Source organism: Myripristis murdjan, chromosome 5 (genome assembly GCF_902150065.1).
Source record: "Myripristis murdjan chromosome 5, fMyrMur1.1, whole genome shotgun sequence".
Classification (NCBI taxonomy): domain Eukaryota; kingdom Metazoa; phylum Chordata; class Actinopteri; order Holocentriformes; family Holocentridae; genus Myripristis; species Myripristis murdjan.
In genome coordinates this window covers 15,884,962-15,911,623 of record NC_043984.1, presented here as the reverse complement: position 1 = coordinate 15,911,623, position 26,662 = coordinate 15,884,962, and the positions used below count along the sequence as shown (strand labels likewise).

Genomic DNA, 26,662 nt, shown 5'->3' with positions numbered 1-26,662 from the left:
AGAAATAATATTTTAGAGATGTGCCTGCAAGAGTAGCTCAAGGCTCTTGGTCACTGTGGTGTGTGTCAGATTAATGTCTTGCTTCTCACTTCATGGATGACCATGAAAAAGCAGCCAAGTTACAGGAGAGGATAGGATTTCATGGCTAATGTTATTAGATATTCACGGTGATTGGCATTTTCCAATGACTTGTGACTAGGAGCTGCTCTTGTCCTGTGTCTCTCAGTTCAGGGCCATGTGAACTAGCAAATCTGAGCTCTTTACTTTTGTCCCCCCCGATGGAAAGCATTAAATGGAGCTCTGTTTTCAACTGTGGGCGAAGTGTTATTCTATTCAACTTAGATAGTCTACTTTAAATTGATTTCAATTTTCCTACTCATTGTTTTCCCTTGCACTTTTCACTCATTAAACTATCAGGGGGTTCAATTGCCTCACCCCCCAAGAGTCACTGGATGCATATGGCTCCTATTAAAGCCATGTTACACCAGAGATCTCTCTTCCACTTGTATTCCCTGCTGAGACTCGGCAACTATAGTTTCACAGTTAGAGGAGATTTGATTCAGGATCCCACTGGCTCCCCAGTTCAGGAGGCATCGTCCTTTAACCCACCTCCTATCAGGGAAGCAAAAAAGTCTCCACATGTCATGATTACAATGACTTTGCGTTAAAACCAGGAGGAAACGCGGAACTAAAAGCCACGGCCTTGTTTGATAAGAGGCAGACACACAGGCGCCAATATTTACCATGTTTACTATTTGCCATGTGACTGTTATTGTGCTTTTGTTAGAGTCGCCTTATCATGGTTTTATTACTGTGACTAATCCCCGTAAATTATTTTTCTGCTCACAGGGGATGTATATATCCAGCCAACTCAAGACACAAAGAACCCTGTCATTTATGGAGTATTCTCAGTTTCAGGGTGAGTGACTGACAGGCCTGTCGGCTTTCTCTAACTCTCAACTTTTACCCAGAGTGGAACAAAGGTGGATTTTTGGTTTCCTCCTGCAGTTTTTCTCCCTCCATTTACATTCACCCAGCCTAAAGGTTTCTCATATTGAAATGCTGTATTCCATATGGCCTGACAGAATCAGGCTACAGAGGCAAGACAGGAAGTGAATGTAGAGAGGAGACAGGCTCCTCTGAGAGAGCGAGCCTATAGTTCCACACAGGTCAGGTTTGATAGCAAGTTGTCAGCGAATACTGAGCATTAAAATTCAAGGAAGCAGTCGCCACAACCAGGAGAGTGAATTGAAAATCTGAGTGCACACAAACAGGGTGTTTCACTCGCACCAAGTCATAATAAACATGCCTTGATAAATGTCGTTGAGAAACAAATACTGTTATTGTTTCCATTCTTCCCTCAGGCATCAGGTCCATTTAAGCCCAGCTGATAAAAACACTAGCCGTGCTAATGATAGAGGCCCGTGACAGGAGTTACAAACATAGTACACCCACCACACAGCCGCGAGAAGCTGTGCTCTGGCGATTCGCTGCAGTACGTGGGTGTTTGTATGTCAGTGTGTCAGACAGCTTGACTCTGGTTGAGTCAGTTTGAGAGAGCATTTGTGTGTCATAATGTTTGAGCGCGTTCCCGTTTTCCCTGTAAGAGGCTGGTTGAGTACGTGGGAAGGAGGTAGACTCCACCAGTCAGAGAGAGCACCTAATTATCTCTGAGAATGAGTTAACATGTGTTTTCTCAAGCTGTTGTCTCTTTGTGTTCATGCTTTCCTTCTGCCCTCCCCCCCAGGTCTGTGTTTAAAGGTTCAGCAGTGTGTGTGTACTCAATGGCTGACATCCGTATGGTCTTCAATGGACCTTTCGCCCACAAGGAAGGACCCAACTACCAGTGGGTGGCGTACACTGGGAAGATCCCCTACCCCCGACCTGGAACTGTGAGTTCAAAACCAATAATTAAGGATACACTCATGAATACCACACCCTCCTTCATATACATAGCACCCTTTTGAGATTTTTTATTTTTTATTTTGAGACCCTGTGTATTTGTAATTCCTGCAGAGATGTTCTGTGCAGCTTTGACAGTCCGATCTCTTCTTGTTAACACAGTGTCCCGGAGGTACTTTCACCCCCAACATGAAGTCCACAAAGGATTACCCAGATGAGGTTATCAACTTCATGAGAAACCACCCCACCATGTACAATGCAGTTTACCCAGTGCACAAGCGCCCCCTGGTGGTCAGAACAAATGTGGACTATGAGTTCACCACAATCACTGTGGACCAAGTAGCAGCTGCTGATGGGAGCTATGAAGTGCTCTTTCTTGGGACAGGTCAGTGCTTAATTAGCATTTTATTATTATTATTATTATTATTATTTTTCTATAACATTTTTTAACCAGACTGAGATTGATACAAGTCTTCAAAAACACAGTCTCGTCAGCTTTACCATCTCAAGGCCCACTTTCTTCAAATTTCCCTGAAATGTTTTCTCTTTAATGAAAAAGTGCCAGTCCCAACTTTTACAAGGCCATTGTTGTAAATACGAATTTGTTCTTTAAGGTAAATTAAACAAAAGGAAACAATACTCACACAATGTATCTATGCAAAAACATATTTCTATATAAAAGGGGAAAAGGGCATTTAGCATGGCATAACTTTTACTCCAAGCCGCTTTGTTGTTAGTGGGCAAGATCACCTCTCTTAGCAAATCCACACTGGATGTAATCTGTTTAATATCTGTGGACTATTTTAGACCAGCCCAATCATCATTTGTTTTCCATTTGAGGAAACACTGACTAAATTTGAAACTTGTCTTGTAGAGCCATGAGGCACCATGACAGATGTCAAACACAATGATAGAAACACTATTAATGCCCTTCTACTCATAATTATTGAAATACATTGCTTTTTAAACTTAGTGAACGCTTAGTGAAATACTTATGAAAAAAGTAAAATACTGTTGCCACTGAACACCAAGGACCACTAGCATTTTCAAGATTTTTCCTCCACAGACCACTAGAGGGCGGTCAAGGCCCACTGATGGGCTGTGGCCCAGTGATTAAGACACTCCTGTCAATAATAACACAAGCCTCAGCTCCATCTGATAGAAGTTCACACACTTTCTTCCTCTGCTTCCTATTGTGTTTTTCAGATCGGGGAACAGTCCAGAAAGTGATCGTCCTGCCAAGAGACGACCTGCAGACCGAGGAGCTGGTCTTAGAGGAAGTGGAGGTCTTCAGGGTCTGTCTCACTCCCTTTCACTCCCTTATTTTTTCTTACTCTTTGTCCGTCTTCTCCCTTTCTACATATATGTTGGTTAAGTTTCTGAGTAAAAAAAAAAAAAACACTGTGGTCAATATTCACTGACTGCTCATTAACACCTGCTGTTAACTGTATCACTGCAGGTTCCCACCCCAATCACCACCATGAAGATTTCATCAAAAAGGGTAAGTTGCACTGAGATGACTCAGACTAAAAGTTCAGTTGAAACAGAGCTTATCATAAAAACTGAATGCATGTATCTCAAAGCAGTTGTAATAGCCTGTTTTTTTCTGATATTCCTCTTTGTTTCTTCATACAGCAACAACTGTATGTGGGTTCAGTTTTGGGCGTGACCCACCTGGCTCTGCATCGCTGTGATGTGTATGGGGAGGCCTGCGCTGACTGCTGCCTGGCCAGAGACCCGTACTGTGCCTGGGATGGCAAATCCTGCTCCAGATACTCTGCCTCACAGAAGAGGTGAGTACCAAGATAGTACAGGCATGCATGAAGTACAGAGTGTGGGTTTGTTGGTGCATCTGTGAAAAAATGTGATTATCTTTCATGTGTCCTGTTTAGTTTTGAGAACACTTTGTAGTTAAACTCTTTATTTTGGATTGTTGATCTGACCCCTCTAGGCGTAGCCGTCGACAAGATGTAAAGTACGGCAACCCAATCCGCCAGTGCCGAGGGTACAACTCTAACGGTGAGCATGGGCATAACTGCATGGGAATTGTTTCAAATACATACGGATACAGTGGAGGAACAAAATTAATAACCAAAATAACAATAGACCAGGGGTTTTCAAAGTCAAGGACTGTGGAAGCTTAGAAAAAGACACTTCCCTTAGTTTAGCTCAATTCCTGGATGTCTGTGGGATCACGTAGAAGCTATTATATATGATCCCACAGACATCCAGCAACTGAGGTAAGATAACCTATTTTTGCAGTCTCACTTAACTTCAGACTGCAAACAAATACACAAAAAGGACTGACTTTGGGTAAGTAGGAAAAAAGCAAAAATCCCTAGACCCATATGTATGTTTAACCAAACTGCAGAGATTTTGTCTATTCTCCAGCATTCCTCTTTTTCACCTCCTCTCACACTGGCAACAAAATGTCTGACTTGTACAGTGTTAATACATGCAGTTGTCAGCTGACTTTTTTTTTTTTTTTTTGGCTTAGTCCACATTTTGTCCTAGCAGTAATACATTGAACACATATTCATCTTATTCTCTTATAGCCAATAAGAATACTCTGGAGACAGTGCAGTACGGGGTGGAGGGCAGCACAACCTTCCTGGAGTGTCAGGCCAGATCTCCCCATGTGTCTCTCAAGTGGCACCTGCAGAGGGAGAACAGCGACAGACGGAAAGAGGTGAGTATGAAGCGCTTACTGTTATTTCGCTACAGCCCTGTGGGTGTGTCTTTTCAGCTGATGGATTAGGGATGGATTATATGGACAAATATCACAATGTCTTCAACTAAATATGTTGGACAATATTCTGACGATATTCTCGTATTGAAGTGCTGACTGTTGATGCCCATAAGATATGTACACATGAAAGACCTTTGATAATAAAAAAAAAAAATCTTTAGCATATGGTTATGATGACCAAGTAGGTAGAGAAAAACAGTAAAACAGCAGTAAAACAGCTTGCATGTCTTTACTGTAATGCAGCCTTTAGTACCAGAAAAAGACACTTATGTCATATTGAGGTATGATATCCAAAATCACAGACGATATCGAGTCTCATATCACATTATTGATATAATATAGATGTATTGCCCATATATCAAGCTACATTTTAACAGGCTTTGTGCTGCTTCTGAGTAATGGTAGTACTGTGTGCATGAGCCAGGAAGGGACAAAATAATGACAGAATGAGATGTGCCAAGAATATACTGTTGACGTCTTTGCTGTCCTCCTGTGGCTTCCAGATTCGCTCAGAGGGTCGCACCCTGAAGACAGAGCAAGGTCTCCTGATCCGCTCGTTACAGTCCTCTGACAGCGGCATCTACCAGTGCACATCCACAGAGAAGAACTTCAAACACACACTTGTCAAGTTGCAGCTTGTGGTCCTCTCCAGTCGTACGGTCAACAATGTGCTGGTGGAGACGGGCAGCCCGGCGCTACCTCCGCTCCAGTCCAGCGCCTGGACTCCAAGCGCCGGCCAGTACAAAGACCTGCTGACTATCCTGAGCCAGCCGGAGATGGGCCTGATCAACCAGTACTGCCAGGACTACTGGCAGCTCGGAGACGGCAACCTCGGGGACACCATGCTGGGGCCCAACAAGGCCAAAAGCCTGAAGGAGCTGAAGGAGCAGAAGAAGCCGCGCAACCGTCGGCATCATGATGAGCAAACAGCTCCAGCTGAGACATGAGGAGCTTCACACACTGGCCTGTCCCGCTCAATCAACCCATATCTTCCTGCGCTCAACCTTTTCACATCACCTCATAACACTCTTTCCCCTTCTGTACAACCCTGCGACAAGGGGAAAGACTTCAGTCTAAGGACAGAAAAAAAATGTAATTATAACGGACAAGAGAGATACTACAACCAAAAGCAACAGTCACAAGCAGCAAACAGATTTTATGTAACTGTTGGGAGAAAATACACAATATTTATTGTAGGTTGTAAAAAGTAATTCTTTGTACCTATCTAGAAAAAAAACATGTTTTTTGTGAATAGGTAAATCTGTGCAAATATTGTTGTTATTATAATATTATTGTTAGTGTTATTGTTTATTACAATGTGTTATTATATTGAAAATATCTTTATGTTTTGTCTTTCTGAGAAACAGCAACGATACACAGACGGGATGTTGAGAGTATTTACACATGGAGATGGACCATGTGGGATCATTTGACTGCTGGCAGTATTTAGTGTTTAAGATGGAAGTCGGGTCACTGGTGGGGTGACATGGCCGAACTTCCCTAAACGTCTGCACCAGGACCCTTTTTATGTCGGACAGTTGTTTTTACTGCAAGATACAGCCAACGGACAGAACGATGGGAAAAATGGTATTTCATGGGACATGTAAGGATAAAAGAAATGCCCATAGACTGCAGCTCTGAGGATACTCTCACGGTCACGCAGTCATATGTAAATGAAAGGCTGTTTGTGACAAGTATGACGTCTACATGTAAGCACCCTCCTTCCACGTGATCCAGCCTGGCCTGAGACTGTCAAATCCAGATACTGCGGCTACAGCACCCACCCGAGTTTCTTCCAAAAATCAGTTGCTGCCCAGTGTTTGTTTTGTTTATGTGTGAATATTACATCTCAATGTTGTATCCTTAACAAACGTGCTGTTTGTGATAAGCTGTTTTTCCGGGGGGGGGGAATGGGTCTTCTAAATCACACGAAAGCTGAAAAATGACATTGCCTTCTCTTCTCTCTTTTGAGACAAGAATTTCCAGCAGGCAGCTATATGTGAAGTTTGTGACAGTTTGTGAAAACAAAAATATTAGCGACAAAGCACCTTCTCTTGCCAAATTGGTGATCGGGATTGATTAACGGTAAATACTTTATCAGTGATCCAAAAAAATTGTGGCATATGCAGTATGTTCATCTGAGGGAGAGCATGCACGTTGTATGCTCAGAGGGTTTTTTTTTTTTAAGCTCTCAAACTCATCCGAAAGTATGCCCCCAAAGTTTGCATTCCTGCCAGTTCCAAGCTAAGTACTAGTTTCAGTAAGTGAACATTGTTTCTGCTGTCCTGGGTAATCAATCTACACTTAGAAGTAGATTACGGCAGACAAAGATGCTGATTGCAGTGCTTGAGGTTTGCCGATTTTAATTGCTACTGTGTTTACTGCATCGGTTGGTTAACCAGCGAAACTCACAAAAATTTCTCAGCCGCTTATTTGGTCGGTCTAGTGCAGTGCCATCTTGCTTTGAAATGTGCCACTGACTCGATGTAGAATATGAAATTATTGCTGTTTGTACTGAGCAACTTCCATCCAGAAAAAAAAATGTACAGAACTACAACCACTAGGATGCTGATCGTCACCGAACCTGAAGAGAAACGTGTACCAAAATCTTCAGAAAGGTGGCTTTCCATTGTGCATGGCATGTACAGTGTATGTATATGATATTTGTCCAAAATGCTATGTTGCTGTGGATGTCAGTGAATGTCTTTTTTTGTTGTGGGAATATGGAAATATTATCAGTGCAAGAAAGATGTACTCACACCCTTTATGGTGGAAAATGCTGAAAGTATAGAGGGTCTGGTTCGGATAGTGGTTTTAAGCTTCCTCTCTCTCTCTCTCTCTCTCTCTCTCTCTCTCTCTCTCTCTCTCTCTCTCTCTCTCTCTCTCTCTCTGCTGTTCTCTTTTTTCAGTCTCTCTGTCCTATCTCTTTTTTCTCTCTTCGTCTTTCCCTCTTGCTCTCTCTATTGAAAATTTACAAAACTCATTTGCATATCTCAAACATGCATCTATTTTACTTTCTTCATTTCACAAAGTCTGCTCTGGGTCATTGAGGTAAAGTCCTGTATGATAAAATGCACAGTTGATGTTATTGTAATGACTTGTATAAATTACTTTAAATCTTTTCTTCCTCATCAATGTTGCTGACTAATAAATTAAAGCTCTATATTTTATAATAACAGATGTTATGTTTTGTTCGCCCTTGGTGAGCCGACTATCTGTGGTGTAGAGTTTGCACTGATTCAAGCGCTGGTGACCACGAGGCCTTTTGTCACCTATTGTGGTCTGCATCAATGTTTCCTCTCCCAGTGATGACTCAGGAGCTTAACCAAGGTTAACTCCACAAAAGAGACCTGCTTGATGAAGTCTAAGTGATGCCTATTTGTGCAGCTATATGCAGCGCAATGCTTTCTCACACACATATACTGTACACACACACACACACACACTCATGTGGAAATGAGACAGAGTGGATTAAGGATCTCTTACAGGTTTCAGATTGAGGTCAATAAGATCTGTCAGGTGAAACTGCAAAGCCATTTAATCACTTTAGATCTCATCCTTCAGTGCTCCACAAGATACCTGTATGCTTTCCCTTTCACATGCTTACCCTGGGAATTCAGGGTCTGACTGTTTATTTGGGTGAGCAATGAGCTGAATTTGGACTCCTGCAACACCAGTGTCCCAATGCTGTGTGGAGCAGAGACTGGCTGTATTGCATCTGTTGTTCCTCTGATGGACCCCTCAGGAAACATCATACAAGTTAAAGCCAACACTCATTCCCACGTCAATCCAGATTTTAAATTTTCACTCTTGATGAACATAGTTTTGATAACTAAGTCCCTTTTTTATGACAAGGCACCAACCACCTGAGGTTTACTTGCCTCTCTTTTAAAGGCACCTAAGAACCGTGAGGAGAGATAAGCACTTGAGCCGATGTTCATCTTCCGCTGAGCACAGCAAAGTCTCCCTAAAGGTTAGATCACGTCTGCACCGGTGTACCTCTGCCTCCTCTCACACCTTCTCACTCTGCCTCAAAAGACTCCTGTCCTTGTACTCCATTGGTCATCCCAGGTCAGGTGGGCAGAAGATGCCCAAAATCCTTTCCTAAGTCAGGAAAATACTCCAACCTTATCCAGTGTTCACAGGAGGCGGTTGAGTGGCCAGGCTGTGGTCGATCAGCTAGGCAACTTCCATTTTTTCCTGCCATTTGGTTTTTGAGCACAGGGGCCGAAGCCGGGAAATTAGGATGGGGGCTGGAGCGAGCGCCGAGGAGAAACACTCCAGAGAGCTGGAGAAGAAGCTGAAGGAGGATGCTGACAAGGATGCCAGAACTGTCAAGCTGCTGCTGCTAGGTAACACCAAGATGCAGAAACAGGGTGTTTCACCATCTGGTAGCCTTAGTGTAAATTAAAGGACTTCATAAGATCCCATTGGATCATCATCATCACTTTAGAGTTACAGTGCAGTCTGACAGATAGCTGAGAACCTGCATAAAAAGTGCAATATTTTAAATTTAAAAAAAAATGGAAATGTGAAAACAATTCATAAACCAAGGTACCTGTAGAGATAATGCATATGGGATTTTATCAGTCTAATATTCTCTCATTCATTTTAACAATATCTTGTAGATAGAAATCAAAGTAATGCTATGAATGTAACACTTTACCGGTTATAGGCCAAAAGCGTTTATCAAACCAGGCATTTACATAAACTGTAATGGAGATAAAGCAACATGTGTTTGCAGGGAGCTTAATCGCCTCTGTCATTGAATTGCTCAGGCACACTAATAATCGCTCACCTCAATCCCTCGTTAATCCTAAAACAACAAGCCTCCCAACACACAGGGACAAACAATGAAGTGCACGCACGCTAGCCAAGCCCAAACTTTTAAAAGTGGCTGTAGCATTCAAACACCATTCCCTAAATACATTACAGCCACTATGTAATTAGCTGAATAGGGAAATTAATATGATAGTAAGGCTAAGTAAGATTTTGGGACTTAGGTGAGTAAACATTGTTTATATTTAAGGGTTCATAAATTCTATATACTAAAGATTCTGTGTAATGTATGTGGCGAAGTTGAATTTAACTACTTTGACTCACTACTGGGTGCACATTTATCTTGTATTCTTCCAGTTGGACATATTCTGTAGTGTGTATGCTATACTACAGTCTCACACTCAGTTTGTGTCACCTCCTCATGGCCATGTAGGTCAGGGAAAGTTCCCACTGACATCAGCTTTCGAGAGGCTTAGATCTGAAGTAAGAAGTATTATGCCCTATTACGATCCTCTGTCTGATGCATGCTGCAGCCTAGTGGTCACCCTCAGGAAATTTAATTTACATCTCAAATGCGCAGTTAAACTGTAAAGCATAAACAGCTTGGCAAAAGAAAGAAACCAGCATATTTCTAAGATTCCTCTTAAATCCACCAAGAACTTTTGAGTGATAGTGTTTAAAAGTTAAAAGTGTTTATGCGAGGCCTCTCCCTAGCTTACCTTTGATATGAATACCTACATTAAATACATTTACCCTCTTTCCTGTAGGTGCTGGAGAATCAGGAAAAAGCACTATTGTCAAACAGATGAAGTAAGAATCTTCAACCTTCTACCTTGGCACTGTGTCACTTTTTGTCATGCTGAGATGTGCATGGTGTAATGACATACTCTGTGTTTCCTCACCAGAATTATCCACAAAGATGGTTACTCGCTTGAAGAGTGCTTGGAGTTCATTGTCATTATCTACAGCAACACCCTGCAGTCCATCCTGGCCATTGTGAGGGCCATGAACACTCTCAATATTAACTACGGCCACTCTGACCAGCAGGTATTCTAATGAGCACTGAGTTGGATTTCTGCACTTATTAGAATCAATTGATGCCAGCTTCTTACCAATCTACCAAGCATAACTTGTGTAATATCTGTGCAGGATGATGCCAGGAAGCTCATGCATCTTGCGGACACCATTGAGGAGGGCACCATGCCCAAAGAACTGTCAGACATCATTTTGCGCCTGTGGAAGGACACTGGCATCCAGGCGTGCTTCGACAGGGCCTCAGAGTACCAGCTCAACGACTCCGCTGGATAGTACGAGATCTCTGAAAATCTCCCCATAAAAGCAATCCCTGTTCTTGGCTCAACGAAGAGCTGACTAAGATGGCTGATTGAGAAGGTCTAATGAGCTCATTTGATTCCCTTACAGCTACCTGAATGACTTGGAGAGGCTGATCCAGCCCGGCTATGTCCCCACTGAGCAGGATGTGCTGCGATCAAGAGTGAAGACCACTGGTATCATTGAGACCCAGTTCTCCTTCAAAGATCTGCACTTCAGGTGAGAAAACATAAATCAGTACAGTATTCCTTAGGATGACCATGCAAATAACTTTCCACCAGTGCTCCTGAGGGGTTTAGATGGCATAAATGTGAAGATGATGTTGCCACTCTCCCCATGCAGAATGTTTGATGTGGGTGGCCAGAGGTCAGAGAGGAAGAAGTGGATCCACTGCTTTGAAGGTGTGACCTGTATCATCTTCATTGCTGCTCTGAGCGCTTACGACATGGTGCTGGTGGAGGATGATGAAGTGGTAAGATATATTTCAAAATCCTCATCTCATTCCTAATTATTCCACTTGAGCAAACTGCACTTGGTTTGTTTGAAAGGTTTTTGATTTAGACTGATATGAAAAACCTTTTCCCTTCCAGAACCGAATGCATGAAAGTCTGCACTTGTTCAACAGTATCTGCAACCACCGTTACTTTGCCACCACCTCCATTGTACTCTTCCTCAACAAGAAGGATGTGTTCGTGGAGAAGATCAAGAAAGCTCATCTCAGCATGTGCTTCCCTGAATACGATGGTGAGGTCACAGCAGCACATTTATCGCCGCAGGACAAAAGTATTATAAACTGACAAAGTAAGCAGATGCTTTGCTCCTCTAACTTGATGTGTTTTCATTAAGGTCCCAACACTTATGAGGATGCTGGTAACTACATCAAAGTCCAGTTCCTGGACCTCAACATGCGTCGCGATGTCAAAGAAATCTACTCTCACATGACCTGTGCCACAGACACAGAGAACGTCAAGTTTGTGTTTGACGCTGTAACCGACATCATCATCAAAGAAAACCTGAAGGACTGTGGTCTCTTCTAAGAGCCATGCCCAAAAACCCAAAGTAGGTGAGAAAAATGTATCTAGTATTATGATTTTGGATCATTACACCCGCTGCTGCTGATACTCAATGTAATCAAAAGTAAAACGTGAAGCTAAACAGTTTGACTCCATTTCTTTACAGGGTGTTGATGTAGCCCCATTTCACTCCACGTACCCCTTCCTCATTCCAATGAGACATCCGTTGAGGACCAACATGAGAAACTGTCCCTCCAAGGAGCCCTTCTCAAACAAACAAACAAAAAAAAGTAAAATAAGTTATTCATTTGTTGTGTTCGAAATTGTCACAGCGTTGACCAAAGACTTCGGGTCAAGTGAGACCAGAAGAGAGCTTTCAGCTTTCAGTCAGAGATTTCAGTTGAGTTGAATTTTTTATCAAGCTAACTTTTCTCTTGAGTCTGGAATACAGTAGGAACTCTTCTTTGGAGCGCTATGCAATCTGTAGTTTAAGCTTCTGTCAGCATAAAGTACTTTCTTCTCATATTCACTAATGTGAATAGATGTCAGACAAATGCATCAATTTCTATGCTCCAGTAACTGGCCAGCGCAGCCAAAATGTAAACAAGATGGCCTCACCACCTGCAAATGCACTTCAACCTCTGTTAGATTTTACAGACAAACTTCTCAGTAGAGATGGGTTTGATGTATAGAAAAGACATACATTGCAAAACAGTTGAACTACAGCAGAACAGGCAGGTAACAAATTAATTATAAAGGGCAGAAATATTAACTTTTTTGCAGTAGTGGGTAACGGCCAGCGTTATATATATGTAATTAATTTCCATTGGACAGATCATAAGGTGTTTGAGTTGGCAACACCATGCTGATCTGCACCACTGATGAGTGTGATGAAGATGCAGCATACTTCAATTTCTAAAATCTTGTAAACATGTTGACTCAAATGTAGGCCTTTGAGCCAAATATCCTGTACAGAGACAAAGCCAGTAAAGTAAACCTGGATTAACTTATACATGCTTCTGTAGAAAACTGAGTATTTTTCAATTTTTCACAAATAAAACGCAACACAGCAACTGTCTTGTTCATTATTTGGTATTTATTTATTTAGTTCATGTTTTTTTTTTTTTTTTTTTTTTTTTTGAGGGGGGGGTTGTGGGCCGTGTGTTTTGCTAACATTATGAAACAGCCATGCTTAGAATTGTGTGGCCTACACCTTTCATTTTGTTCAAATCCAAAACAACTTGATAGGAAATGGTTAAAGGGAATGCCAGCTAGCCAATTTCGGGAACTCACACATGTTCTGCCTATGTCCTGGGACAGTTCACACAACACTTGAATAAGAACCGTCTCCCAAAGCAAGACAAGAGCACTGAGACTTGATGTTGTGTCAAGATGTACGGCTTGGAGCCACGCTGAGCAGCACCTTGGCTTTGTGAACATAGGATGTTTGGTCAAAGATGAATGAAGTTCAATAGAACAAACACATCTGAGTCAGAAAACATAGCCATATCCCTGAAAACCTGTTCCAAGTTCTCATATTAATTCTCAATGGAGCTGTGCATGAACAAAAAAAAAAAAAATCACAGTTAGAGGGATATGGAAGCCCTTCCTTCTCCTTTCTGTCTGTTTGGAACAGTAAAACGAGTGTTCACAGTACAAATTGCATACGTAAATACTGAAATTCAGTGTTCACCTTTAACTCCAGACAGTTCAGTTCTATGATCTATAACATAAATACCTAAGGCTATCCCAAGACATCGAAGGCAACACCTTTTCAAGACTGTTGTTTATGAAAGCATTCATCGAAAAGTTTTTTTTTTCCTTTAAACCCTGAGTTCTTACCACATAATAGTTATTAGGTATTATGCTGTGCAATTATGTGAAGGAGAAATAGCGAATGAAGACCTCCATTTGGACTGACTCACCCATGCACAGGTACCTCTACAATACTAATTTACAAATACAAAAACGTGCGGCATCGATCAGTGTGACTAAATAAATGTGATCATCAAGCTATGTAGCACAGGCTGTGTACTCGCCTAACAATAACTCGGATTATGTATACCAGAAAAATGATTGTTAAAGAAGACACAAAACTGTCACTTATCAACCTTATAAAAATACATTTTTATGGCTTTGTTTTGTCATGTCTAAAAAAAGGACCATTATGTCATAATCAGTGTAAATACTGTACATACCACATGGAATGATGTCCATTGTGCATTAAAAACAATGGCCTCAAAATGCACTCAAAAATCAAAAATGTTATCCACACCTAATATGCCCTATATAACATCCAGAAGTACCAAAAAAAAAAAAGCTTAAGGCACTTTAAAACAGCATGTGTCATCCTGAAGCTCTCTCTCACACAGTCGTGGCACATCTGCTCGCCCTTTGTAAGACATGAGGAAGATGGAGGCCTGAGATGCATGCATCTGTTTTCCACTGTCACATCAGAAATGTAGTTGTGAACGGAGTTTGACAGCCACCAAGCAGGAAGCATTTGCAGATTTAAGATATAATCTGTTACTCCCTGGATAGAAAAATATCTAGGGTTGGTTTACCAAAATTCTTTTTTTGAATGTAGGTCTTTGTTTTGCTTGACAAATCTGTTGTAGACTTTTAAAATAGTCCTATTGTTTGGCCAATCCTGTTTTAGGAGAGGACATTAAATATGTAGAATGAAACATGAGACATGAGACAAGTTCTTAAGCAGCTACTTGAGCTCAAGACCATTTTGGGAAACCAGCCTCAGACCTTCAAAAGTGCAACAGAGTTCCTAGAGGCACAATCTAAAACATGTTATCACTTCACAAGAACAAGGGTTTTACAGTATGTACATAAACCATTACCTCTTATTATCTGTTAATGTGCAGCCCTTATGTAAAAGCACTAACCCAGTCAAAAGAATAAATTGCAGTGAGGCACTAATTATCATGTTTGCGGTGATTTTGTTTAGAACTGAGCATTTTTATAGTCTAGTCTCTGGCACTGTTCCCATAAACACAATATTACCGCTCACAGCTCAGCTGTATCTTCAGTACATACACACACACACACACACACACATACATACATACAATCTATCCTCACATGCTTGAACATGTATTTTTTGCCTCACTTGTTCTTGAGCAAAAACACATACCAGTTTTTCTAAAATCCCATCCAAAACCTTAATTAGTCATCAGCTAAAATGCTGTTAAGTATGGCTCCACATACACTTCCAGCAGAGAAGTTATTTTTCACCTTTGCTGGGTAAATGTTTCCCTATCATACAGCAAGATAACACACTTTAATTCAATAGACCAAGTAATCAAACTGGTATCTCAGGTTGTCTTGAGTGTCAGAATTTTTTTTATCAGGGTCCTGAGCAGCAAAACAGATGGGTAGAGGATCTGGACCAACAGCGGATCCCTTCTGACCTCACTGCATCTGCACCTGAGGGAGTGTAGCGAGGACCAGGTCACACCAGTGTCGTCAACTGCGCCGTCTCACTCAGAACAGTCCCACCATGTGGTCAATCTGTCTCATGTAGACACTCTTCAGTGGCAGAGCATATCGTCGCTCAACTGGGATTCTGTCACACTTCAAAGTGAAAGAAAAGGGAGAGAAGAGTGTAACTCATTCAATTCATGTCACATTCAAAGTCATATTATAAAAATATATTTCAGTAGACAAAACTCCCTATGCATCGAGTGAACTTTAGCACAATACAAGCGAAACGTGTTGTTTGCTGCTGATAAATTACAGTAGAGTTGGTTCAGTGTACAGTTTTTTTTTCTATCCATCTGTAAATATGTTTCATTTGGGCAATTCTGTCAGATCAAATTCCCCTTTTCCACCGCAATGGCAGCCCCCAGAAAATAAAAACAGTTTTGAGGGAACCAAGAACCTCTGCCCGTTTCCACCAGAGGAACAAGTCCCTCTTTTTGCCTCAGGCTTGGTTTCCTGGTCCCTACAACCAAAGTAATTCCTGGAGGCTGTCAGGGTGTGCTTTTAGTGCTAAAAATCCCCGACTGGTCAAATGCAATCAGCACAAAGATATCATCCCCACCATTTTTAAACAGGAGCGACCACAAACACAGTTTATTAAAAGGTTACTCTATCAAGACATCTTTCACTAGTACTTGAGTGAAATCATACCAGTCAATTGGTACCAGTCATACCAGTCAACTGTTTTGCTGTCAGTTTGCACACAGGATGACACCTCCAGACACTTCCCCCTTAAGGCCGATTTATGGTTCTGCGGACACTGGACACCACATGCACACAGTTGCTCCGCAGATGGTGTGTGCCTCTCCTGCTTCTGCGTCCTGTCAGTCTAGTATGCTAAGCAATTCCCTGCTGATATATTATTATCATATTGTGACAAGCCTTTTCAAAAACCTTATTTTTGGCATTGTAAATAAAGTCATGTTTTTACAAAACTTACTTGTTTTATTTTCTCAAACAAATAGTGCAAAACAAGGTGCAAAATAATTGAAATGCACAAGTCAATACAAACAAATGGTGCAAAGTAGTAAGGAGAAAACTATTGGAATGTGGTACTGCAGCAGGAAGTGAAGCCGGAGGGGCGAAATGCCGGAAATGATGTAGTTTGGCGGACCAATCATAGCTCTTGTGGACTGCGTAGGGTCTGCGTAGTTACAATTTTTGGGGGGTGCGCAGAAACTCTGTGGCGGTCGCGTGGGTCCGCAAGGGACGCATTTGCTACACAAGTCCTCTGTAAACTATGCATACGCAGAACCATAAATCAGCCTTTAGTTGCATTAAATTTGCTGTTCTCTCAGAATACTGCCTTGGAAACACAAACAAGAGCTTAGGTTGCTTGCCTTGCCATCAAATTCTCTTCCAGGAGCAAGATTCAGCAATGTTTTAGTGGAAAAAGGACAAAAAGCTACATGTCACAAAGGCAATGGTGCCATTAAAGTAATCTGGACTAAGCCAGTGTCCTTACATTGCTGGTGTTGCTAGGAGGCCACTTGTTTGTCTGCTTTTCTGCCAGCGCTCCCTCCTCACAAGGAAACATGTCATTCCACTGTTTCTCCCTGAAGCGCCTGTCAATCGGCACAACATGACCCTCTGTAGTGAAAATGTACTTGTTCTCAGATTTGTGCAGTGGGTTGTCTTCATCAAACAGCTGCAAAGGAAGAACAAGAAAATTTCTGTTTGTTTTGATGTGTGAGTGTAAGTGGCGAGCTTGATCTATTTTGTGTCCAACAGCGACTACAGCATACCAGGTAAAGGTATTTGCAGGTCTCACTGAGGAAGAAGCTCTCCATGCGATCCTCTTTGGACTTGTCCACGACGTGGTGGAGAGTGGCATACCCACATCTGCAAATGACACAGCTCAGCTCAAGGTCTACATAACATTGCCAGACACCTAAAAAGATGCAGTAAGTGTGTGATGCATACCTGACTTTGGCATTTTTCTCAAGGCTCTGAAGGATATCCATTCCAACATGCAGATAGAAGGGATTTTTGGTGGCCTGTGAAAAGGGAAGGCACAACTGACTCCAAAGTGACTGGACAGCAGGAACTCCTCCACCTTATGCTGAACTGAACAGATCTATGTTGCTACCTGGTACAGCAGATAAGTCGACTCGACCAACTCTGGCCTTAAGGGGTAGAAGAGCACATCGGGAGCCTGCAGCTGCCAGTTAAATCTCTCCGGCAAAGCTCCAAAACGCCTCCAGATAGCATAGTAGAAGGCATGCAGGCATATGGCATTCTCCACATCACCACTCAGCACCTGAGACACAGAGTTGTTGAGTCTGCTTTTAAACACAAAACCACATTTGTCAACACTTTAATGTCAGCTCTCTCATAGCTGAAAGCCAACATACTAACCTGAAGTCCAGGAAAGAAGGCTTGGAGGGAGTCAATCCATGTGTTCATTATCTGGCCATTGAACATGTTCACGTTAACGTAGAGAGGTGGGTCGCCCTCCCCCTCGTTACATGACTCTCTCCTGGAAAACAGAGAACAGGAGGGTTTACAAAATTGTCATACTACTCAATAGGTCTTCAGTGATATTCAGTGAAATCACTTTTAACTTTTATCCAGAGAAGGTTAATCAGGAATACTTGGTTTTTTTTCAGTATCTTATTCATGCAGTTACAAACAGTGACACAAGGGGGCAGTACAGTACAACAGTCTCCTGCTGGCCACTGGCCTCCACCGCTATTGACAATTCAAGGTATCTGATAGAGTTTGTGACTATGAGGGACAATATAGTGCACACTAGGAACACCAGCCCCCCGTTGTTTAATCAGCATGTTGTTCCAGCACGCCATGAGCATGCAGGCAATGTATTCACTCACGCCGATATAAACAGTGCAACTTTCAAAATATTCAAAAAAAAAGACTTTGCCAATGTCTTTAGGGGCCAACATGTTTATTATGCCTCAAGGACGCGAATGTGTTTTAGTGAGAGATTTTCAATGTAAACAAAACCAAGTGTGTTCCCAATGAAAACTGGACACCTTTAAGGAAAACCTGTCAGTGTTTGCTAGGAGTGCAGAGAGTGTTAGGATTAATTTCTGCTTTTGTAATGATGACCACATTTCCGAGACCTCCGGTGCTTGTGTGGCACTGTACGAAAATTCAGCTCTCCGTATCCAACAGCAAGAACAAAAACAACAAAAAACTTTGGTCAATAGCTCCAGTTCCTCTTTGTTCACAGTGTCCTCGACCAAGACGTCTTTACGCAACTGCCATCTTGCACAATTATTCAAATTTCAAGTAGTGTCTCACACGTGGTCCCCATATGCAGCCAGCGCATCGAGTGGTTTTGGCCACAATTACATCATATTGACCTTGAGCACTATATCAAGTCTATCTCCACGTGAAGCATGAATCAGCAGTTACCTCCTTCACTTTACCCACTCACATTTTCCATCCTGTCTGGGGACTGAAACAGGCAACCTACTGGTTATAAGCCTCTAGGCCAGAGAAAATATTCTCACACAACCAGCACTAAAGTGGAGCACTACACCTTTGCTGTACAACAAAATATCTGTCAAATGTCAATTTAGGCCTGTGTGATATGACGATATATATTACGAGGCGAGAGAAAAATGCTGATCAACAGATATTTTTGTCTATCATTTCTATAACCGGACAAAAAACGCAAAGCTCAAAGTTATCTTGAATGCATCACTACTATGTAGGCGGTGAATAATAAACAATCATGGAGGACCATGACACAGAACGAAACTCCCCACAACATGCAGAACAGGACTGAGCCCAGCGAAAGATGAGGAACTTGTATCAGACAAAGCGAGGTGCTTCTCTAGTTTGGACAATGTTTGTCAGACTCCAACACAAGATACGTCCTCTGCTACTTACAGAGGAACCATGAGAGGCAGTACATGGAGAGGTAAAAGATGCGAGCTACATGGAAGGAAATGTTGAAAACAAAAGCAAACCTCAGTTCTGTTCAATGTCATTTCCAAATAAAAGGAGAAAAGAGAAAGTGCCTTTCATTTGTACTTAGTTCCAAGAATAATCAAAAAGTAGTCATGCATGTGGTTATTTTGTATAGACAATTTTTTCTGTCAAATTGACAGAAAACACACATCGTGATATATATCGCTATGGAGAGATGGAATTATCCACGTCATGATAGAAGATTCTGTCCATATTACACAGCCCTATGTCAAATGTCTCTTGTTTTCTATAAACTGTGAGTATTTACAGTCCTTTGAGACCATAAAATGGGATTAAAGACTATACACAAACTTGAACTTTTCCGGCAGACAAATTCTTTTAATCTTGGACTCACCCTCTCCTCAGGTGGTTCTGTATGCTTTCATAAGCTGCTTGGAACATCCTGAAGTCCTCTTTCTCTCCAAAAAGGATGTAGGACTTGAGTAAGTACTCATAGAAGGAGTCCATACCAGCTCCAAGACCACTCTGCTTGCCAACCCACTGGCCTGTCTGGATGTTAACAACATTTCCTGAGGGTTTAAGGGTTTTAAGGTAAATTAATTTCCTTTAAAGTGCATGTAGTATCAAAAGAAAGAAAAGGAATGACAAAGGAAGAAAGGAAGAGAGACACTATTCAGAAAATTGAATAGCTGTACTCACCTAACAGACCGGTTTCGTTGCTCCTCAGGTTCCACAGAGCTCTGACAGCCCGTCTGGCCACCCACTCAAACGTGGAATCTCCAATCAAACGGCTCAAAATCCCAAACTCCACCAGCAGGGATCCCGCTCCCGCTGTGCAGGTCTCGTTGATGCTGTCAGGAGGGACTCCAGTCTTCAGGTTCACCTACATTAAAGGCCCAAATAAGTGAAACCGCTCAGCAACATTTCAGTCACTGGTAATGTAAAGTCATACATATAAGAGACATGGTGCTGCAATGACTAGGGCAGTGCCCTCCCCTCTAATTTCAATCCAGCATGTCTGAGACTAGTACAGACCAAAAGAGTCCAGCTCACCCTGGGGTAGGGAATCCCTGTACTGGTGTTCTCAAAGGCAGGAAGCAAGCGGACAGCCAAGTCATGGGCCAAGTGAAGCAGCTCATTATCATAACCTTCAAGGCCCACCTTTCCAAAGGGATGCTTTGGGTCAGTCAGCAGAATGTGAGCTGAGATCAGGCTTCCCAGAATCCTTAAAAGGAAAAGGAAAACATAAGACCAAGGTCTCACACACAAACAATTCCCCCAGGGCTTTTACTTAGACAGCCATATCTGACACTGAAAACCCTTTACACATGAAAAAAATAATAAAGGTTATGTCTTATTTTTTATGTTCTTCCAAAAGTAAAAGAAAAAAAGAGACAGTGAGAAAAATACGGACGTTTCACAAGTATTTAACTTTTTTCTGCATTTAGTGTAGTTTCAGTCCAAATTCAAATGAATTAAATTAGGATTTACTTACAAATGTTTCAACTTCATTAAAACATAAAGCTGAAATGTTTTGTATTCAATCCCCTTTACAGTGACACTTTCAAAATGACATGAGGTGCACTCAAAGTCCTTTGACTGTCCTTGAGTTGTACAACTTGATTGGGCTTAGTGATGGGAATGGTTAGGATTTTACTAATTCCAGTCAAATCAATCAAAATTTTTTTATTGATTTCCTTGTCAATTCCTACTGAATAAAATGTCAGGAGATTATATACAGATTCAGTGGAAGTTACTTTACTTTATTACTCAAGGAAAACATTGCTCTGTAGAGTTACTTTTGCCTTTAATTGTTTTTCAAAACAATAACTTTAGAGTTCCAAAAATGCATCCAATCTAAGTACTAAATACAGTTAATACTCAACTTTTGCATCCACAGCGTAATCAACTGATTTCAAAACACTCACATTATGCTGCACAAACTGTTTGGAGTAAATTTATGGTCATTTTGCCATTTTTGGAACTCAAAATAAAGAGTCTGCAGCAACTTGTTCTGAACTGTTGAATTTCGCTGCAACATTATCATTAGCATATTTACAGCAAACTGCACAGATAACCAATTCTTGCTATAGGACTCTCAGATAATAGGGGCAATATCTGTACCTGATGTTAGCCTCAAAGACTTGCACAGTTGAGTCCTTGTCAAAAGACACTGTGTCTATAACCAGCCTGACAGCTCTGTGAAACTCTGTGACGTTGCCGAGCACCTGCAGAGAAACAAAACAGGAAAGAAGTTTGTCTTCCAGAACTCTGATTAAATGGTAGTTTCCTCTTGGTGTACTTAAAGAATAAATAAACAGCGCTTTATGACTGGTTTTGACTGCTCCAGTGATCTTCTTTTGTTCCAAAGACAAAAGAGCAACAGGCGACATCAACAAGCCTCTTTGCTTTTATCATTGTTGTTTAATTTTTTAATGTTCAGAAGGAAAAGACACATCACACAGTCGATCACGGGGCAACCTACTTGATTTGCATGTCTTTGCAATGGAGAAGGAAACCCATACAAACACAGGATGAACATGAAAAGTCTTCTTTGGTCTTTTTTGTTGTGCTAACCACTAGGCCATCGTGTCACTGAAGGCATGCAAAACCATGATTTTGGGGTTACATCATATTATTGGTTCCAGTCATCTGCGACAACATTTAAAATGTAAAAGGCTAAGGACAGCCTTCTCAACTTTATCTCTACTGGAGCTATATGAAGGTAACACCAGTCTCAGGTGAATTCAGCAACACCTGGGAAACAACTCAACAGGTACAATATTATCACTATGCTGGACCACAGCATGAAAAGAATGTGATTCTCGGTGTGACAACACACCAACTGCATTAAAATTCAATAACTCATATTTTTATTGTTTGTTTTTGGGATTATAAAGCAGAAAAAAATACAGTGCCCCTGGAGGGAACAAAACAGCTATAGCTAAAAGCCAGGAATCGATCATGCACTAAAATTTAAGATCAGCGAATCATGTCTCATTTGAGGGCAGAAGTCTTCTTTTTTCAAGAAAATTTTGTTTAATATTTACATGATTCAAGTAAATAAATGTCAGTACCAAGTGTCAGTGAAATTAAAACATTACTGAATACAATATCAGAGAAAATGTTGCAACATGCCTCAATTTCCCTCCCTTACCCTCCTGAACACACACAGCAAAACTAAACTGGTCTGGTATCCATGGATTCATATTTGCCAGAAAATACCCTGCCAGATAAACCATCTACTGTTGTCGATAGGGTTGTCACAACACAATTTTACGGAATTATATCATACCAATTGTCAAAAAAATAATATCATGATCACATGCAACGTGAAGAAAAAACATTGTCTGAATTAATATTTGATGCCACATTCACGTAGAGGCATGGCACAAACTGACACTGCTCTTCTACAAGTTTGTCTAATTGGCTTATTAGGGTCCTTTTTTGTAATTTGGATATGGAAAGGTATCTTCTTGATATAGTTTAAAGCCAATACAAGCTGCTTATTTTTTGTATTTAAACCTCACAAACATCAGCATTTCATCCGCAGCCGCTTTTGGCAATTTAAATGTCTGTTATATTATCATATGTTCTTGAAGAGATTGACTTACAGATGGAAATTAACCCTGGCAACCAATCATAAGACTGACAGATCTCTGTCTAACGTGTGTTGCTGAGTTGCTGGCGGGTGGCCCAAGTAAATCTTCACCTATGTGAAAATATCACGACTCATGTTCAAATACTGGGAAATAATCAGTACTTGAGTTTATTTTCCAGTGTTTTTGACTGTTCTCTACCAAGGGTACTAATCATTCTAAAGAATGTTGTTTAACAGATAACAGACACATAAACTGAGTGTACGGGAGCTTACCAGCAAGGTGTCTAAGGTGTCAATTAGTGTCAGGGAGTAGTTCCCCAAGACATCATTAATGTTGATGTTTGACCTGAAATGACAGCAGTGAGACAGACTCAGTGGTGACTCAGCCATGAAACAGCAGCAGAATGAATGACAAGAAAGTAGAGATTTTTTCAACTCTGAAGTGATAGCTTGGGCTCTAACGCATGGTGTTAGATTTGCTTCTCCATCAGAGTGTAATAGATACACCACGTTTGAAATGTCAGCTGCTTCCCTATTGTAAGAACAAGCACTTCACTGGGGCTGTTCTTATCCTAAATGATTGAGGAGGATCTGGCCTGGTAAACAATACAATTCTGAGTGGTGATCCATGGCTGAATGTTTTGAAGCACTGTATGTTTGTATATACACCTGACAGGTGAAGCTGTTTTGTCACCATACAGAGACAAAGTAGTTCCACCAGTTAGCAAGCAAGAGGGCTGGGAAACAATGTCAATAATGAATCCCAAACAAGCGTAGGCTGTTTTGCTTAGGGGCTGCTGCATGAAGTCATACTGTATGCTGGACCAGATCTGCACTTTGGAGAGGAACACTCTTCTTCAAAATTCTCGCAACAGGGAAGGAGTTGACGGGTCAAACTTGGGAGGATCTGTTGCACTCATGGAGAAGCAAATACCACTCCATCAGTAAGAAGCTGAACTCCTCTGTATTGTCCTGGGATCCAAGAAAAAGCTTTTCTACACTGCAGAAGGCAAACATAACAACAGAAAGACTACAAGAAAAAGAACAGCCTATGCTTGTTTAGGCATGACAGTCACCAATTACAGGAGTTTTCAAAATGAGGCCATTAACACCTGTTTAAGAGGTCAAGGTGCACCCTGCATGACATTGTTCCATCATGTTTACACACTCCAAAATGCCAATTACCCCTTTCACACGCTTGCAAGGGTGGTTTCACACACACCGAGCACAAGTTATTATAGGCCCTCCACACTCTCTCTAATCATCAGATCTAGGCCTAAACATTTTTGAACTCTTACAGAGGATCTGGAGCACAGAGTGCAAAGTAGATTTCCAGTTCCCTCATCCCGTAAGAGCTGGAGGCATTCTTTGTTTGAAAAACAATTCAATATCCCACCACTCTCGGTTCAGGACTCGTGTGACAGCATTCCACAGAGGACTGAAGCTGCTGTAAAGGTAAAGGGTGGCCCTTCTCCTAACTCGGTGCTTAACATTCATACTGTAGATTGTGTGGGATTCCATAATTTTTTCCATGTGCATGTGGGAAGGGAAAATCAGCAACATGTTTCCAGGTGGCTTTTCTGTTATCAAACTTCAGGGAATACTGCTGATTTACACAGCTGACTCAACAGCTGTAGCCGGCATGTTTAAAAAAAACTAACTTACTGTATGTCATTAGGGATTCCCAAACTTTTTCATGTGAAGAACCCACCAGTAGACACATTAAACTGGGGGTTTTGGCGGAGGGATCCCCATCTAAGAGTTCTGTAGCTGACAGTGATGGGTGACAAGGCTGCTGCCAGCAGAGCATCCAAACTTTAGGATAACCTTAGGGCTAGCAGGATCAGTATCCTGTTTTACATCGCAGCTTAAATTGTATCTCTGCAGACTTGCCTTTATGTGACAGTACTTTTATAGATGTGCTTTGACTTTATGAAATGTATTCAACCAAACATTACAACAATCAATTTTGTTTGAAGCACCCTTACACTGTTTTATTGAGTGTTAAGCATTAAGTTTTATGAAAAACATTAGAAACAGAAACTTTATCATTATCATCGTTATTATTATTATTACTACTACTACTACTGCAGAACTGATACCCCCCTCTCATTCTCTCACAGCCTTCACTTTAATGAAACTAGGGCTGAATGATATATTGTTATCATACTGTTATCTAGATATGAACAAATGCAATGCTAATATTTAAAAAGTTAACAATATGGAGGATAAATTTAGGGTTACTGTTAACCCAAGACAGTGAATTGGTCTGATCTGATCAAATAAGATATTTTGTGAAGTGACTGCATTTTCTACATCCAGTTGGTACTACCATTCTGTTTTTAGAAGAAAGCTCAATTTTCAGTATTGTTACACTCAAAATATTGTTGATGCATTGTGTTGAAAAAGAGGGTGGAGCAAAATGTTTGAATTTTTTTTTTTTTTTTTTTTTAATGCAGCCTAAGACAATGATTAGTCTGCTCTTATAAAGCGACTGCACTTACTATGTCCATTTGGCATTATAATGCTGTTAATGGAGGATACTTCATTTTCTCTGTTGCTACACTTTTCAAAATTTCAAATAAGTGTGAACCCACAGTCATATCATATACCATAATGCTATAGAAATATTGAGGTATGAAATGTTGTCCATATTATGCAGCCCTAAATGAAACCACAGTGGCAGTGAACCAGCCCTCATTTGGCTTGGGGCCCCCTGCAACTTGTCGAGGGCCCCTTAGAGGTCCATGGCCCCAGTTTGGCATCCACTCACCACTGAGCAGCAGGGATACACTAGCTAATTTGTTTACAAACTCCTCATGTCACCTATGTAAATAACACTAGCTGCACAGTTAAAAGGGTGAAGTCGCTGAGCTCAGTCAGCATTGTGTACTGTATACATTATACTGCATTATATTGCATTATACTGCACTGTACTGCACATGGAGATGAAGGCAGCAGGTGTCTGTCAGGTAGTCTGGGCGGCTGTGATGACTCACGGGTTAAGGATGTCAGGTCCCCTCCCTTCGCAGTCAATGGGATTCAGCTCGTCGTCCGGGAAGGCATATTTCATGTAATTGTCATATCCAAAATAGAACATTTCCCTGGCCATGTCCTTCATTTTCGCCTTAAGCGCGTCAGGGAAGGAGCTGTACCTCCTGACGTACTCGTCCTTGTTGCCATCAAAGAGGCTGAGGTAGGACCTGTGGGGGGACTCCTCTCTAATCTTTGAACAGGTGCTCCGGGACTCCTCATACTTACGGCCCTGGCTTCTCTGAGACCAGGAGTTAGCCTTCGTCTCGCTCCCTTTGTCCTCCTTGAACAACGCTAAGTCTAATTTGTGCAAATTGAAATTAAGATGGAAGTTGAACCCCCAGCTAACGTTAGGTCCCAGTCCAAAGGCTAGCCACAAGACACAGCTGAGGGAAAGTCTTAGCACGACCAGGCCAACTACTATTGACCTCCATTGCATCTTTGCCTCGGTTCGGTCTTAAAACGCATAATTTAGTCCCGCAACTCTTCTGCGAGGGGGGTTAAGTGGTATAAAACTTGCTATTTGTGAAGTTAAGCTAGGCAGTCAGACGTTGCTGACTGACTGATGCTACTGCCGTACACGCTTCCTGTCAACAAACCAGCCCCTCCCAGATGTTGAGGTCTGATTGGCTCTTCCGCCGTGTCGTCATGAAACGGAGAAGCCGGGATCCTCCGGTGATTGGCCACAAGGCTGTCAATCTTGTGATTAGGTTTTATTTGGACATCGTGGCATTACTGACGTCTGTCGAGTAATTTAACTTGTACGCCAATAGCAAACAGCCACAAATATGAAACAGTGGGACCTCAAAACCAAAAGGATGCGGCAACTGCTATTTTTTTGTCTTTCTTTTCGGTGAGAAT

General features: G+C 41.5%; 3 protein-coding genes across 4 annotated transcripts in view; 2 read left to right on the top strand and 1 right to left on the bottom strand.

Moving 5' to 3' along the window:
* Window positions 1-7,772, top strand: part of sema3fa (sema domain, immunoglobulin domain (Ig), short basic domain, secreted, (semaphorin) 3Fa) — a 56,247-nt gene extending 48,475 nt beyond the window's left edge. For both annotated transcript variants that reach the window (XM_030051946.1, XM_030051945.1), the window contains exons 11-19: window positions 850-919; window positions 1,748-1,892; window positions 2,065-2,287; window positions 3,109-3,197; window positions 3,362-3,403; window positions 3,538-3,695; window positions 3,854-3,921; window positions 4,458-4,591; window positions 5,155-7,772. In XM_030051946.1, the coding sequence (XP_029907806.1) occupies window positions 850-919; window positions 1,748-1,892; window positions 2,065-2,287; window positions 3,109-3,197; window positions 3,362-3,403; window positions 3,538-3,695; window positions 3,854-3,921; window positions 4,458-4,591; window positions 5,155-5,598 (1,373 nt within the window). In that variant the 3' untranslated portion in view covers window positions 5,599-7,772. The remainder of the gene's footprint in view (window positions 1-849; window positions 920-1,747; window positions 1,893-2,064; window positions 2,288-3,108; window positions 3,198-3,361; window positions 3,404-3,537; window positions 3,696-3,853; window positions 3,922-4,457; window positions 4,592-5,154) is intronic.
* Window positions 7,773-8,774: 1,002 nt separating this feature from the next.
* gnat1 (guanine nucleotide binding protein (G protein), alpha transducing activity polypeptide 1) lies at window positions 8,775-12,849 on the top strand. Its single transcript, XM_030051948.1, has 9 exons — window positions 8,775-9,003; window positions 10,198-10,240; window positions 10,336-10,477; window positions 10,580-10,737; window positions 10,853-10,981; window positions 11,105-11,234; window positions 11,353-11,506; window positions 11,609-11,825; window positions 11,942-12,849. Exons 1-8 carry the CDS (start codon window positions 8,898-8,900, stop codon window positions 11,797-11,799), a joined length of 1,053 nt encoding a protein of 350 aa, XP_029907808.1. The 5' UTR covers window positions 8,775-8,897; the 3' UTR covers window positions 11,800-11,825; window positions 11,942-12,849.
* edem1 (ER degradation enhancer, mannosidase alpha-like 1) lies at window positions 12,667-26,380 on the bottom strand. The gene is made up of 12 exons (XM_030051947.1): window positions 25,768-26,380; window positions 23,042-23,114; window positions 21,292-21,395; window positions 20,221-20,392; window positions 19,867-20,050; window positions 19,562-19,736; window positions 17,626-17,746; window positions 17,357-17,527; window positions 17,191-17,264; window positions 17,013-17,109; window positions 16,733-16,915; window positions 12,667-15,360 (listed from the first exon to the last, which is right to left on the bottom strand). The coding sequence occupies exons 1-12, from the start codon at window positions 26,238-26,240 to the stop codon at window positions 15,271-15,273; spliced, it is 1,917 nt and encodes a 638-aa protein (XP_029907807.1). The 5' UTR covers window positions 26,241-26,380; the 3' UTR covers window positions 12,667-15,270.
* Between the last annotated feature and the right edge of the window lie 282 nt (window positions 26,381-26,662).